Source organism: Mustelus asterias, chromosome 20, assembly GCF_964213995.1.
Source record: "Mustelus asterias chromosome 20, sMusAst1.hap1.1, whole genome shotgun sequence".
Lineage (NCBI taxonomy): Eukaryota > Metazoa > Chordata > Chondrichthyes > Carcharhiniformes > Triakidae > Mustelus > Mustelus asterias.
Genome location: NC_135820.1, coordinates 66,911,482 through 66,927,825, shown reverse-complemented (window position 1 = coordinate 66,927,825; position 16,344 = coordinate 66,911,482). Strand labels below are relative to the sequence as shown.

The 16,344-nt window shown below is 42.3% G+C and overlaps 1 protein-coding gene across 1 annotated transcript in view; it reads left to right on the top strand.

Annotated features, from left to right (window-relative positions):
- Window positions 1-16,344, top strand: part of mybl2b (v-myb avian myeloblastosis viral oncogene homolog-like 2b) — a 38,793-nt gene extending 22,449 nt beyond the window's left edge. Inside the window, exons 9-15 of the mRNA XM_078236076.1 lie at window positions 592-951; window positions 2,567-2,709; window positions 5,580-5,682; window positions 5,786-5,881; window positions 11,492-11,596; window positions 12,367-12,507; window positions 13,548-16,344. Of these exons, the coding sequence (XP_078092202.1) occupies window positions 592-951; window positions 2,567-2,709; window positions 5,580-5,682; window positions 5,786-5,881; window positions 11,492-11,596; window positions 12,367-12,507; window positions 13,548-13,673 (1,074 nt within the window). The 3' untranslated portion in view covers window positions 13,674-16,344. The remainder of the gene's footprint in view (window positions 1-591; window positions 952-2,566; window positions 2,710-5,579; window positions 5,683-5,785; window positions 5,882-11,491; window positions 11,597-12,366; window positions 12,508-13,547) is intronic.

Sequence of the window (16,344 nt, the reverse complement as noted above, 5' to 3'; positions counted from 1 at the left end):
TAAAAATTATCTGCACCACTGGATAATAATACAAGAATGCTCTTTTGAATAGGCATTTCCCCAATATATTTCAAATTCATTGTGTTCAAAGTTTCAATAATGACTCATTATTTTGAATTTAAAGTATATAAGCCACCAAATTAATTTATTCACACCCATAAATATTTAAACATCTGTGACATCTGCATTGGGCTAGTATGGAAGAACGAGTATCACAATATAAAACATCTTCCATCTGATATTGGGTAAAAACCTGCCTGATTAAAAGTGGTGTTACTGATTTGTCTTTCTCACACTATCACACGCCAAGTCTAGTGGTCACTTCCTCTCCTACATCTTTTGGTTGGGTTTTGATGTCTAACACTGGCTTTCTACCTCCGTCCTTAGAGTTATGTACATGAGGGCCTGAATGGCTGTCACCTGTGCTGTAAATGTACCTTTATTTCAGTGTAAATTATACATCCAGTTCTAATCTTAATGGAAGTTGAAAGAGTGATTCTGGTGGCAGGGTGATTATCTAAGGATACTGTAGACAATCTCTAGATTCAACTGAAATGGCCTTACTAATTGTGCCTGTTCTCCATACTTAAGGATCCAGATGCATGGTCTGATCTGTCATGCTTTGATTTACCGGAGGATCTCATCAAACAGACTCCCGATAAGACCACACAGTCGACTTTGACAGAATACCGCATTGATGCGAATACCATCTCTGACCTGAGCAGAAGTGCAAAGAAGGGTGAACTCATCCCCATGATTACCTCTCCAATTGCAGGAAGCTTCAGTACACCGCCAACAATCCTGAGGCGCAAGAAGAAAACAAAGATTTCTCTGTCACCGGTTAATGATAGCAGCTGTGGTAATAGTTTTGCATTCTTTGAAAGCAGTACCAGTAGCAGCATGACTCCAAAAAGTACTCCAGTAAAGACCTTGCCCTTTTCACCATCACAGGTAATATTGCGGTACAGAACACTTTTTCTGCTGTCCAGGTTGACTTGTAGAAAAATAGAATGTTTTCTTGACCTTGGGTCACCTGGCCTGTTCAGCTATAAACCACTACTAATTAATTGTATAATGTTGATAAAGACTAATGATTTAAATGACCTGTAATTTTATTTACTATGATGCATTCCCCCTATCCCTTTTTGTCTGCTATCCTTTTGCCCTTTTTCAACCTCTATCACACTTTCTCAATAGCTAAGAGAAAAGTATCAGCTACTGGGCCTCTGCCAATGTCCCTTTTGAAAGCGATATTTCAAGCTCCATGCTCTAATTTAACCCTTTCTGCAAGAAAGCACTTTTTCTTCACTCAGTGCTTCCTCGTGACACCAAGTGTGAGACCAGAAACTTATTATTCGAGATAATGGATGATTTTTGTTGTGGTAGGAATTCTCAATGAGAAAGTCGACCGAAGGCAAGATTCCCTAGGGAGAAAAAATTCCTCTATAACACGTCATTTTCTACATCTTTTGCTATTCACAAACAGCTAGGTCAAGTCCATAGCCTGTCAGCCCACTTCCCTTAAGTTCTTCCAGCATTAGACAATATGCTAATATTGTCTGTGTTGCATCTGCTTCTTTTCCTCTGGAAAGTAGTTTGAATTCAAAAGAGGCAAATAGTCATAGTCTGTATCAAAAATGTATTTGAACTGGGGTTAAGGGACAGGTTTACATGCGGTTGCCCAGATCCTCCCCATAATTTTAATAAGAGACTCATTGGATTTTGTCCAAAGCTCTCAGTTGACAATTACTACTTTTATTTAAAAAATCCAACATGCTACTTTCCAGAGATTTCTATAATGTGTTGAATTAACCAAAGTTTAAGACTAGTTATGCTATGTTTAGCTACGTTTATCTATTCCAGCCCCTGCCTGCTACACCACTCGAAGCTCTTCTCGTTCTGATTTTGTTTTTCCGTGGGATTGTTTCAGAGGAAGCGTTTATTTACTGAGTAGTCAGAGGTGCTGATCAGCACTGTCTGTGATAGTGACGAGTGGCTGGGCAAAGCTGACTTTTCAGTCTTGAATAAATGATTCAAGTTTAATGGTTTTCTTCTGGAGCTAAATAGAGTCATAAAGGTTTACAGCATGGGAACAGGCCCTTCGGCCCAGCTTTCCCATGCTGCCATTTTTTTTAAAAACCCCTAAGCTAATCCCAATTGCTCGCATTTGGCCCATATCCCTCTATACCCATCTTATCCATGTAACTGTCCAAATGCTTTTTAAAAGACAAAATTGTACCTGCCTCTACTACTAGCTCTGGCAGTTTGTTCCAGACACACTCCACCCGCTGTGTGAAACAATTGCCCCTCTGGACACTTTTGTATCTCTCCCCTCTCACCTTAAACCTACGCCCTCTAGTTTTAGACTCCCCTACCTTTGGGAAAAGATATTGACTATCTACCTTATCTATGCCCCTCATTAATTTAAAGACTTCTATAAGGTCACCCCTCAGGGATAACCTTAACGTTTAGCACTTGTCTTGTGTTTGTGTGTCAAGTATATTGGTAGGTTGGAATTGTTAAAAATACAAATTTGTAATGTTTTTCTCTTTTCTCCCCTTAATAGTTTTTGAATTTCTGGACCAAACAAGATAACCTTGATCTAGAGAATCCGTCTCTTACCTCGACCCCAGTTTGTAGCCAGAAAATCATAGTTACAGCCCCACTCCAGCGAGACTATACACCCAAAGTACAAAAGGAGAATTCTGTGTAAGTAGCTAAGTTAGCAGACATTTCAGTACAAAAACAAAACACTGTGGATGCTGGTAACCTGAAATAAAAACAGAAAATGTTGAAATTAGCAGGCCAGGCAGCATCTGTGGAGAGGAAAAGGAGAGTTAATGTTTTGGGGCAGTGACCTTTCATCAGAGCTGGGAAAAGGCTAGTGATTTAATGGGTTTTAATCAAGTACAGAGCAGGAAGCGGGTGGGGACCGTACAAATAGGGAAGGTCTGTGGTGGGGTGGAAAGCAGGAGAGCTTAATGAGAAAAGAGGTGACGGTGGAAAGCAAAAGGAGATGGTAATGGTCAAGTAAAGAAATAAAAGGTGGGTTTAGAAGATGTGCAAATGGGAAAGCAGAATCATTACTGACAGCTGCCGTGCAAAAGAAAAATAGGGACAGAGAAAAGCCCTGTTTCCTTTTTTTCACGAATAACGGGCGGAATCGGTGGACCTACTCATTTATTGTATCCAGCATATGTTAATGCAAAACCTTTATTTAGTTTCTCTGACAAAGCAACAGTAAGAAGGATTTACTGATTCAATTGTTCAATCAGTTTTGATGAAGAAACTCCTCCCAATATATGGAGTGGTGCTTCTAATTTGCGCTGCATAAAGGCCTGGCACTCTACAGCCTTCTGGACTCAAAAATTAGTTCCACAATTTTAGATCATAACCTCTGCCTCCATTTTGATTTCATTTTTTTTTGCTGGTTTGTTGTTTTTTCCGGTTTCATAGAATCCCTACAGTGCAGAAGGAGGCCATTCGGCCCATCGAGTCTGCACTGACCACAATCCTACCCAAGCCCTATTCCCATAACCCCAGATATTTTATCTGCCAATCCCCTGACACTAGGGTCAATTTAGCATAGCCAATCAATCTAACCCACACATCTATGGACTGTGGGAGGAAACCAGAGCACCCGGAGGAAACCCACGCAGACACGGGGACAATGTGCAAACTCCGCACAGACAGTGACCCAAGCCGGGAATCGAACCCGGGTCCCTGGCGCTGTGAAGCAGCAGTGCTAGCCACTATGCCGCTCTAGATTTCTTTCTTTATTCCTTTGTACTGCACTTAGATCCAGTAATTCACCCCTCATCTAGGCACATCTTTTCATTTACTTTACTCAATGCCACTCTTTGTTTTTGTACCAGGAAACCTTTTCAATATTTTAATCTCTCCTGCCCTCCAACCTAACGCAGAGCCCACCACACATACACTTGCAGAGTTTTCAACTACAATGGGCTATAGATGCATTCGTAGTCAGCCTCAATTTTTTTCACCCCACAAATAAATGTTTTACTTATTGGTACCTTAAAACTGGATACAAAGGGAGCGTGCGATATTGACTAAAAGCAAAATACTGCAGATGCTGGAATCTGAAACAGAAAATGCTGGAAAATCTCAGCAGATCTGACAGCATCTGTGGGGAGAGAATAGAGCCAACGTTTTAACATAGAACAGAACAGGCCCTTCGGCCCACGACGTTGTGCCGAGCTTTATCTGAAACCAAGATCAAGCTATCCCACTCCCTATCATCCTGGTGTGCTCCATGTGCCTATCCAATAACAATCGTGTTAATACTGTGAGCAGCGGCCAGTTCCCCGGACAGCCAGGCTGGAGACATGGATTTAGAAAGCAAAGTGAAAAAGATGACCATGGGCCATGAGCAAGGAGCTGGGGCCCCGTTTTGAGTCTAGATGACTAGATGATGCGACATAAACTCACATGCATCTTCACAGTCTAAGACACCCACATGACAGACCCAACATGACGAACAACAAAGGTGATACTGGCTGTTCACTTTTATACTCTGCGTATAGGTCTACCCTCATTTTGGAGGGATTTCTCAAGGCTTCAAAGGTCAACTTGTATGCTGACATCTATGGTATATTTTTATCTTTCATCAGTTCTGATATTGCTTAGCCAACCTATATGTAGATAACATGTATAATGTTTGAATGAAGCATGTCAATAAAATAAATAAATTGCTGCTATTTATTTTGTACATTAAGCTGCTTGAGAAACGTTCTCATATGTGTTCAGTTTCTTTCAGTGAAGTATCAATTCCTCCATTTTCTGTTGAACTGTCTGTTTTTTTTCTGCACTGTTGCCGTCCTTTTTCATTATTTACAGTAATAAAATTTTAAAGGAATTTGATAAAAATTGATTTAGCAAGCCATTACTCTGCCTCCCTCCCCCCTGCCCCCAAAACATTGACGTGCTCTGCATCATGTTCAGCTAAACAGCTGGTAATGTGTCCAGGAACTCCATGAGAAGAGCTTAATTACATTTTGGGTTGGTGCTGTTAGCACCATGTGTCAAAAAGAATCACTGTAATAGATTGAGAAGGCTCCAATCCAAAATAAAAATTCAATTTCTTTTTTAGCTGCGTAAAGCAGGTTCAGAAAAACAGTAAACTGAGAATATCGAGCACTGTTTATTTGACAGGTGTGATGGCCTCACAAGAGTTGTAAGCTTTATATCTACTTGCAGATCATAATTACCAGCCTGCTGTGTATATCCACTAACTTCAAATAAAGATGATGTTTGGCATTTGGTTGGCAGTGTTCAGTACACTTGTGTTCTTGGCTTTTCTTAAAAGGTTTGATTGCTAGGATAGTCATTTTTCATATGAGATATTAGATTTTAAAGTGTGCAATGATAAATTTTGGTTTTATTAAACATTTGTGTTCTGTTGTAATTTGACTAAATGCAGCTACATATTATTTAAACTAACTTGAAAGAGTACCTTTTATCAGATGTTTCTGTCCTGCTTCAGTCGTGTATTAAATTGTGATGCTTGTAGTTGTAAGAATATGAAATTTGGTGTGAGTTGTTTCTTTTTATCTTTTCAGGTTTCGAACACCCAGAAGTCGCAGATCTCTTTTGGACAGTACACCAAGAACACCTACTCCTTTCAAAAATGGGCTGGAAAAATATGGAGCAGTGAAACCTCGGGTACTTACTGACTATATTGTGAAAATGATTAATTTCCAGTTGCATGTATTTCTGAAAATGTTTTAATTGCATATTTATTTTTCTTCCTCTGGCTTAAATCTAGTACCCAATCTCTCATTTTGATGAGGAGCTAAAAGATGGTTTGAGGAGCATTTTGCAGGAAGAAGAAGCGAATTTAGTAAAAAGGAAGCATCATGGGGTTAGTATGTGCATGTGTTCGACACAATTTTTTTTACTCTATTAAGTCACTTTTAAATTCAAAGTTTTGCCTCGATTACATAGAACATAGAACAGTACAACATAGAACAGGCCCTTCGGCCCACGATGTTGTGCCGAGCTTTACCTGAAACCAAGATCAAGCTATCCCACTCCCTATCATCCTGGTGTGCTCCATGTGCCTATCCAATAACTGCTTAAATGTTCCTAAAGTGTCTGACTCCACTATCACTGCAGGCAGTCCATTCCACACCCCAACCACTCTCTGCGTAAACAACCTACCTCTGATATCCTTCCTATATCTCCCACCACGAACCCTATAGTTATACCCCCTTGTAATAGCTCCATCCACCCGAGGAAATAGTCTTTGAACGTTCACTCTATCTATCCCCTTCATCATTTTATAAACCTCCATTAAGTCTCCCCTCAGCCTCCTCCGCTCCAGAGAGAACAGTCCTAGCTCCCTCAACCTTCAGCAAGGCGTTCGATAAGGTCCCCCATGCAAGACTTCTTGAGAAAGTGAGAGGGCATGGGATCCAAGGGGCTGTTGCCTTGTGGATCCAGAACTGGCTTGCCTGCAGAAGGCAGAGAGTGGCTGTGGAGGGGTCTTTCTCTGCATGGAGGTCAGTGACCAGTGGAGTGCCCCAGGGATCTGTTCTGGGACCCTTGCTGTTTGTCATTTTCATAAATGACCTGGATGAGGAAGTGGAGGGATGGGTTGGTAAGTTTGCTGACGACACCAAGGTAGGTGGTGTTGTGGATAGTTTGGAGGGATGTCAGAAGTTGCAGCGAGACATAGATAGAATGCAAGACTGGGCGGAGAAGTGGCAGATGGACTTCAACCCGGATAAGTGTGTGGTGATCCATTTTGGCAGATCCAATGGGATGAAGCAGCAGTATAATATAAAGGGTACCATTCTTAGCAGTGTAGAGGATCAGAAGGACCTTGGGGTCCGGGTCCATAGGACTCTTAAATCGGCCTCGCAGGTGGAGGATGCGGTCAAGAAGGCGTACGGCGTACTGGCCTTCATTAATCGAGGGATTGAGTTTAGGAGTCGGGAGATAATGCTGCAGCTTTATAGGACCCTGATTAGACCCCACTTGGAGTACTGCGCGCAGTTCTGGTCACCTCATTACAGGAAAGATGTTGAAGCCATTGAAAGGGTGCAGAGGAGATTTACAAGGATGTTGCCTGGATTGGGGGGCATGCCTTATGAGGATAGGTTGAGGGAGCTTGGTCTCTTCTCCCTGGAGAGACGAAGGATGAGAGGTGACCTGATAGAGGTTTACAAGATGTTGAGAGGTCTGGATAGGGTAGACTCTCAGAGGCTATTTCCAAGGGCTGAAATGGTTGCTACGAGAGGACACAGGTTTAAGGTGCTGGGGGGTAGGTACAGAGGAGATGTCAGGGGTAAGTTTTTCACTCAGAGGGTGGTGGGTGAGTGGAATCGGCTGACGTCGGTGGTGGTAGAGGCAAACTCGTTGGGGTCTTTTAAGAGACTTCTGGATGAGTACATGGGATTTAATGGGATTGAGGGCTATAGATAGGCCTAGAGGTGGGGATGTGATCGGCGCAACTTGTGGGCCGAAGGGCCTGTTTGTGCTGTGGCTTTCTATGTTCTATGTTCTTTCCTCATAAGACCTACCCTCCAAACCAGGCAGCATCCTGGTAAATCTTCTCTGCACTCTTTCCAGCGCTTCCACATCCTTCTTATAGTGAGGTGACCAGAACTGCACACAATATTCCAAATGTGGTCTCACCAAGGTCCTGTACAGTTGCAGCATAACCCCACGGCTCTTAAACTCCAACCCCCTGTTAATAAAAGCTAACGCACTATAGGCCTTCTTCACAGCTCTATCCACTTGAGTGGCAACCTTTAGAGATCTGTGGATATGGACCCCAAGATCTCTCTGTTCCTCCACAGTCTTCAGAACCCTACCTTTGACCCTGTAATCCACATTTAAATTAGTCCTACCAAAATGAATCACCTCACATTTATCAGGGTTAAACTCCATTTGCCATTTTTCAGCCCAGCTTTGCATCCTATCTATGTCTCTTTGCAGCCTACAACAGCCCTCCACCTCATCCACTACTCCACCAATCTTGGTGTCATCAGCAAATTTACTGATCCACCCTTCAGCCCCCTCCTCTAAGTCATTTATAAAAATCACAAAGAGCAGAGGACCAAGCACTGATCCCTGTGGCACTCCACTAGCAACCTGCCTCCAGTCCGAAAATTTTCCGTCCACCACCACCCTCTGTCTTCGATCAGATAGCCAGTTACCTATCCAATCTGCCAACTTTCCCTCTATCCCACACCTCCTTACTTTCATCATAAGCCGACCATGGGGGACCTTATCAAACGCCTTACTAAAATCCATGTATATGACACCAACTGCCCTACCTTCATCAACACACTGAGTTACCTCCTCAAAAAACTCAATCAAATTTGTGAGGCACGACTTGCCCTTCACGAATCCGTGCTGACTATCCCGGATTAATCCGCATCTTTCTAAATGGTCGTAAATCCCATCCCTAAGGACCTTTTCCATCAATTTACCAACCACCGAAGGAAGACTATCCGGTCTATAATTACCAGGGTCATTTCTATTCCATTTCTTAAACAGAGGAACAACATTCGCCACTCTCCAGTCCTCTGGCACCATCCCCATGGACAGTGAGGACCCAAAGATCAAAGGCTCTGCAATCTCATCCCTTGCCTCCCAAAGAATCCTAGGATATATTTCATCAGGCCCAGGGAACTTATCGACCTTCAGTTTATTCAAAACTGCCAGTACATCCTCCCTCCGAACAACTATTTCCTCCAGCCTATTAGCCTGTAACACCTTCTCTTCCTCAAAAACATGGCCCCTCTCTTTGGTGAACACTGAAGAAAAGTATTCATTCATCACCTCGCCTATCTCTACTGACTCCATACACAAGTTCCCACTACTGTCCTTGACCGGCCCTAACCTCACCCTGGTCATTCTTTTATTCCTCACATAAGAGTAAAAAGCCGTGGGGTTTTCCTTGATCCGACCCGCCAAGGACTTCTCATGTCCCCTCCTAGCTCTCCTAAGCCCCTTTTTCAGCTCATTCCTTGCTAACTTGTAACCCTCGATCGAGCCATCTAAACCTTGTTTCCTCATCCCTACATAAGCTTCCCTCTTCCTTTTCACAAGACATTCCACCTCTTTCGTGAACCATGGTTCCCTCGCTCGGCCATTTCCTCCCTGCCTGACAGGGACATACCTATCAAGGACACCCAGTATTTGTTCCTTGAAAAGTTCCACTTTTCATTAGTGCCTTTCCCTGACAGTTTCTGTTCCCATCTTATGCCCCCTAATTCTTGCCTAATCGCATCATAATTACCTCTCCCCCAATTGTAAACCTTGCCCTGCCATACGGCCCTATCCCTCTCCATTGCAATAACAAAAGACACCGAATTGTGGTCACTATCTCCAAAGTGCTCTCCCACAACCAAATCTAACACTTGGCCCGGTTCATTTCCCAGTACCAAATCCAATGTGGCCTCACCTCTTGTCGGCCTATCCACATATTGTGTCAGGAAACCCTCCTGCACACACTGCACAAAAACTGCCCCATCCGAACTATTTGACCTACAAAGGTTCCAATCAATATTTGGAAAGTTAAAGTCCCCCATGACAACTACCCTGTGACCCCCACACATATCCATAATCTGCTTAGCAATTTCTTCTTCCACATCTCTATTACTATTTGAGGGCCTATAGTAAACTCCTAACAACGTGACCGCCTCGTCCCTATTTCTAACTTCAGCCCATATTACCTCAGTGTGCAGATCCCCCTCGAAGTGCCTTTCCGCAGCCGTTAGACTATCCTTGATTAACAATGCCACTCCTCCACCTCTTTTACCAGCTTCCCTACACTTACTGAAACATCTATACCCCGGAACGTCCAACAACCATTCCTGTCCTTGTTCTACCCACGTCTCCGTAATGGCCACAACATCGTAGTCCCAAGTACCAATCCACGCCCCAAGTTCATCTACTTTGTTCCGGATGCTCCTTGCATTGAAGTAGACACACTTCAACCCACCTTCCTGTCTACCGGTACCCACCCTTGACCTTGATACCTTCCCCAGTACCTCACCACCCTCAACACTGACTTCTGGACTACAACTCCTTTTCCCACTCCCCTGACAAATTAGTTTAAACCCCCCTGAAGAGTTGTAGCAAATTTTCCTCCCAGGATATTGGTGCCCCTCTGGTTCAGGTGCACCCCGTCCTGTTTGTACAGGTCCCACCTTCCCCAGAATGTGTTCCAATTATCCACATATCTGAAACCCTCCCTCCTACACCATCCCTGCAACCACATGTTTAACTGCACACTCTCCCTGTTCCTCAACTCGCTATCACGTGGCACCGGTAACGTACCAGAGATGACCACATGTTTTGTCTTGGCTCTCAGCTTCCAGCCCAGCTCCCGAAATTCCTGTTTTAAATCCCCGTCCCTTCTCTTACCTATGTCGTTGGTACCAATGTGTACCACGACTTGTGACTGTTTCCCCTCCCCCTTCAGAATCCGAAAGACACGGTCGGAGAGGCCACGGACCCTGGCATCCGGTAGGCAACATACCATCCTCGAGTCTCTTTTGCTGCCACAGAACCTCCTATCTATCCCTCTAACTAACGAGTCCCCAATAACTATTGCCCTCCCGCTCTCCCCCTTACCCTCCCGAGCCACAGAGACGGACACAGTGCTGGAGATCCTCTCACTGCGGCTCACCACTGGTATGTCGTCCCCCTCAACCGTATCCAAAGGGGAACGACCACAGGGGATCCCTGCACTGACTGCTTCCTCCCAGCCCCTCTCACCGTCACCCATCTATTTTCATTCCTCGGAGTAACTGTATCCCTAAAGCTTCTGTCTATGGCCACTGTATCCCTAAAGCTTCTGTCTATGATTCTCCAGTATAGCTTCACATTTTCTGAAGCTCTTTTACATGTAGATGTATATTTATTACTAGTTATTCTGTGAAGCTGTTATTTCATTTTCTTTTACTGTCTATAGAAGAGCTTGTATTAACATTGAATCCCTACAGTGCAGAAAGACGCCATTCGGCCCATCGAGTCTGCATCGACAATCCCACCCAGGCCCTATCCCCGTAACCCCACATTTACCCCGCTAATCCCTCTAACCTATGCATCCTGAGACACCAAGGGGCAATATAGCAAGGCCAATGCACCTAACCCGCACATCTTTGGAGAGGCTAATTTATTAATACAATAAGAAGCTAATTTATCAATAAAATAATGGTATTTGTCACAAGTTTGACTTCTGTTGTGTGAAAGTAATTTGAAACCTGTTTTAATAGTTTATCCTGTGTTAAGGTGATTTGTAGGAAAAAGCTGAAGCTAATGTATGGGTCCTGTTGGGGTTTTCTCTGTAAAGTCTCAAAGGACAAGGCTCAGGAGTTCCATTTCTTGACCTTATCACACAATACCTTGCAACGTGTTATCTATTTGTAATGTGTGAAACGTTTTGCAATCTGTTTAAAATTCTACAAAGCAGCATCTGTTTAGTAAGACCTCAATGCTCTTGTTTGCATAGCTACACAGACCTCTTATGAAGAAAGTGCGGAAGTCTCTTGCTTTGGACATTGTGGAAAAGGATGGTGGTAATACAAATCGTGCTGGTTTCAGCACACAGAAGCAGGTAACTCACCCACAAGTATAGCTGCCAACGCTATTTATCTGCACTAAGAATCCTGTAGACTGTAATGTTTGACTTTTTTGAGTTTGAAGATAGTTGAAATATTTCTTTGTTTTCACTGCTGGACTTATTATCTATATGAAATAATAATCCAGAGGCAAAGGGCTATTCTTCAATAACTAGTTGAAGTATTTGTGTTAACCGTGCTGTTTTCAGATATCGGAGCAATGCAAAACAGATTTCAGAAAAAAAAGATAAGAGTTTGGCCCTCCCAGGGGGTGGGAGGAGGAGGCGGGAGGTAGAATTCTCTGGCCAGCCCATAGCAGTCCCTCTGCTGTCAATGGGATTTCCCATTGAATCCACCCCATGCCACCTGGATACCCACAGCGGGGGTGTATTGTCAGCGGGACCAGAAGATCTCCGTGGTGTGAATAGCCAGAGAATTCCAGCCAATGTTTGAGCCGTTGGCTTTCCATAGAGATGAAATCATCAGACCCACTTAGCCATAGCTTTCACTTGCTGCTATATCCAGATGAAAATAGATGGGTGATTATTTTTTTGAGAGGGATAAGGGTAAACGATGATCTTCAACATGCTTCTAAACTCTAATATTTATCATCACATCTCCTAGTTTAGCTTTCTTATAAATATCAATCATTTTGGCATGCATGCTAAGGCAAGTTTATCTTTTCTTAGGTAAGAAGACTAGAATTGCACTCAATACTCAGTGTGTGATCTCATCAAGATCCTATATTATTTTTATTTTCTCTTAGAAGCAGACAGAAGACTTTTTATCAAGATCTTTGAATAGCTCTTCATCAAGTAAAAATGATACTCTGAACAGAGGTTTTATTATACCTCATAAAGAGACTAGTTTTTCCTCCAAACACTCTAAACCAGAAGCTCCGATGTGGGTAAGTAGCATTATTAATTGGAAATAGTTTTTAAGTATTATCTATAGAAATGGCAGACATAGCCCCTAAATTTCTGCCTTACTACAATGTGTAGAATTCACAATTTAACATGGCCTTTTTATCTTGCAATTGCTTCTGTCCTACTACATCATCGCACGTAGGATTTCAGATCTTTGAATGTCTTTGTTGCCTCTCTCTCCATAAAACATCTGCTTTGCAACATAATTGGTGGCTCAATCAAATGACTGAGACATTCTGCTTCTAATGGCCGCATGATGAGATGAACGGCATTCAAAATCTTTTCTGTTATCTTGTCAATGTGAACTGCTGGCTTTTGTGTAGGTGGTCGCCATTTTGAAATATGTAGCCACGTTGAACTTGTATGCATCTTCATTGCAATGTGGCCTGTATCGCCTGCTTGATCCCTAGTGACAACTTAGAAGATGAGTATGGCCCTAACCATATATTTCAGAACTGACAAATTGAGACCAACTCCTAATGTGAGCATACCCCTAATTGTGCGTTTATTAGCTCAAAAATGGGGGGGTTGACCTGTATGCTGATTACAGGCCTAAACGGGCATTTTGGTGCCAGGAAAATTAGGGGTTGTCTTATATGCTGCAATCTATGGTGTATTTGACTCTCCAATATTTTGAAGCTGTTTAACAAGAGTAATGTATTTGAAAATTACTCTGAATCCCTACAGTGCAGAAGGGGGCCATTCGGCCCATCAAGTCTGCACCAACCGCAATCCCACCCTATTCCTGTAACCCCACATATTTACCCTGCTAATCCCCTGACACTAGGTCAATTTAGCATGGCCAATCAACCTACCCTGCACAACTTTGGACTGTGGGAAGAAACCCACGCAGACACGCCAAGAACGTGCAAACTCCTCACACAGTGACCCGAGGCCGGAATTGAACCCGTGACACTGGCGCCGTGAGGCAGCAGTGCTAACCATTGTGCCACCATGCTGCCGCAATGGCATAGTACATGTGACATTCAAAAATATTTTTTCCTTTGATTTCTTTCTGCAGATGAGCAGTGCTTGGGAAGCAGTAGCATGTGGAAGAACAAAGGATCAACTTATAATGACTGAGAAAGCCAGGAAGTACTTAAATGCTTGCAAAACGACTCACACCTCTAGGACTTTAATTTTATAACGTGGTGTTGGACAGACTTGTACATTCTATCTGGATGAATCTTCCATGGAAAGAATTACCTTCAGGAACTAAAGCAAAAATGGTGGATCTGTAAAACCTTGATGTTCCAGTCATAATTTGAATCAGGATAGTATCTCATCATTGTGGGGAGAAATATTGTTCCAGCGACAGACAGTTTCATGACTCCAGTTTGCGCGCACCATCATTGGTTGGGAAGCTTCATATCTTAAGAAAGTGACTGGTTGTTGTAGCCTTTTTCTTAATGTTAACCCCGATAACTCTCACTGGAAAGCTTTATTGTTGAACAATCACTGCACAGGCGAAATTATGCTTGACGTTGCAAAGTCATTGAAAAGGATTCTCCTAATGTCTTATTACTTTTGTCATTGTAACCTTGTTTCTAAGAACTCTTCAGATTGAAGACATGCTGTGTTTACTGCTTCTCGCAGTAAGGTTTCAATACCAAAATCAGGAGTGTAAAATTCATTAGTTTGCTTCTTAAAAGTTTGCAAAAATTCTCATTTTACAACTCCTATATGGTGAAAGATGTGCAGTGTTAAAAGCTGAAGAATGTTTTCACCGGGATTAAGCAGGCAAATACTATACTACTTGCTCGTCTTAACAATTATAGAAGACAGTCTGCTTCCAAAATAAGTTAATTGGCCTTCTGCAAAGTATTTTGTCGTCACTGATTTATCCTCCCAAGTCTGTCAAAGATAATTATGATTTTTCAAATAACAAAATATAAATGAGTACAGATGTTCTATGACATTAACAAAGCATTTGTTAAAAATACTAACAGAGACATCATGTTGCTTAGGGATCTCTCTGTCCTATATCATTGGCATGTGTTACCATCAAAGAATTGACATCTGATCGTTTTGAATCCTAAAATTAGTAACTTCAATACCAAAGCATGCACAACTGATAAATATAAGGCTTTGTGATGTAAAGTTAACCTGGAGAAATTTGAAATGGTCATCATAGAAAAACTTCTTTCTTAATACCTAGTTAAAATTGGAGAAAGATATTGTTGGTCAGATGAGTCAAGATGGCTCATCTATCGTACATTGTCACAGTTCGCTCCCAGTTGTTTGCATCCATTAATTGTGCTTTGCTGAACAATGCATGAAGTTCTGAACTGTACTACTATGGCCTTCCAGGTGTCAAATATCAACTCAGTGCTCAAGTATGCAAAGGCAGGGAGGGAATGCTTAATAACTGATCAAGTTGATTAAAAATAAAATGATAGGCATTAAATGTTTTGGGTTCTAACTAAGTCCTCTATGCCCGTACCTTCCACAAACTACTAACTTGAAGTTGTTTGAAACGAGTGAGTCAAAGACATGAAAAAGGGTTCCAAATCATGTTAAGTATGTAATCATAAAAATCTATAAATGCATGATTTTTATCCCAGTGCTGCTGCTCCTCTCCTGCCTCTTCAGCCTTCCCTTTCACCTCCTTCCCTCCAACATGCATACAAATGTAATCCTATTTATTTACTCCTTTTTCTTCACTCTTTGCTTTGTTGTTCTGTATCAACTCAGTACCCTCTCTCTCTGAAGAGCTTCCTGTATTGTTTGGGGACTTGATGCTTATTTATTGGAGACAAAGGGCAGAAGTTTTGTGCAGTTGGGAAGACTCCACTGACCAATAAAAGAGTCAGGCGGATGTTCCACTCTCATTTCCAGCAGATCCCATTTTTGCCAGTTGGGGGGAAAAAGGTGGGATGTGATTCACTCAGGAGGGAAACTCAATTCAGCCAATCGAACTTGGTGCTGAGTTCAAACTGACCAATTTTTGCAGTTGCAAAGGCTTTAACCTGCAGTGTGCGAGTCACAAATTTATGGAGTAGAAGTAAAAGTTCTGGAAAGGTGAAAGAAGGTCTGTTTAGCTGCCATGATCTGAAATTTAAAAAGAAAACTGGCCTCAGCTGTCAGTTTAAAAAAAACTCCTGCTGGACTATTTTGATTGACAGACTAGCTGGTTAACATCTTTTTGAGAAACTTTGATAGTTCTTTGCCATTTTACTAAGAGCTATTTATTATGAGCAGCTGACCGATTTTCAAATGCTAGAATTATCTCAGCAGGGGATTCTGAGTTCACAGTTTCAAGACTTGAGGCTATTAAAGGTTTAAGGAACTAATGGAATTTTGTTATATAAAAAATTAACTATTTTGAGTTTTAAAATCTCCACATAGCTCCTGAGGTCTACCCATGGTGGATACTGGGTGAGTTTGCACGGGGGAGAGAATGGGAATGGAGGGCCATGGGGGTGAGAAGGGATGAAGACTGGAGGGCTAAAATCTTATAATACAAAGCGAGGCGGGTTTTCTAATCAGCTCAGTCGACAGTCACCTGCCGTCCTAGCATCTGCTTCTGAGGTCAGCAGGTCCGACTTCATCTATACTATCCTCTGGAGAGAAGATCTTAGAATTTGGAGCTCTTCTCACTGAGGTGGAATCCAGCGAGTTAGAAAATTTCCTCACTCAAGTTACCTGCCTTGCAGTCAAAGTCCACCCCAAAAATATCAATTCAGTATCCCTTCAGTTTTTTTTTAGTAAACTCTTATCTGTTTTGCAAGAAAAATGTAGTGTTCTCAATAATGTATTTCACTGTTCTATGTACTGTAATGTCTGGTTTGAAGCCCTCCTGGCTCAATTAAATAATT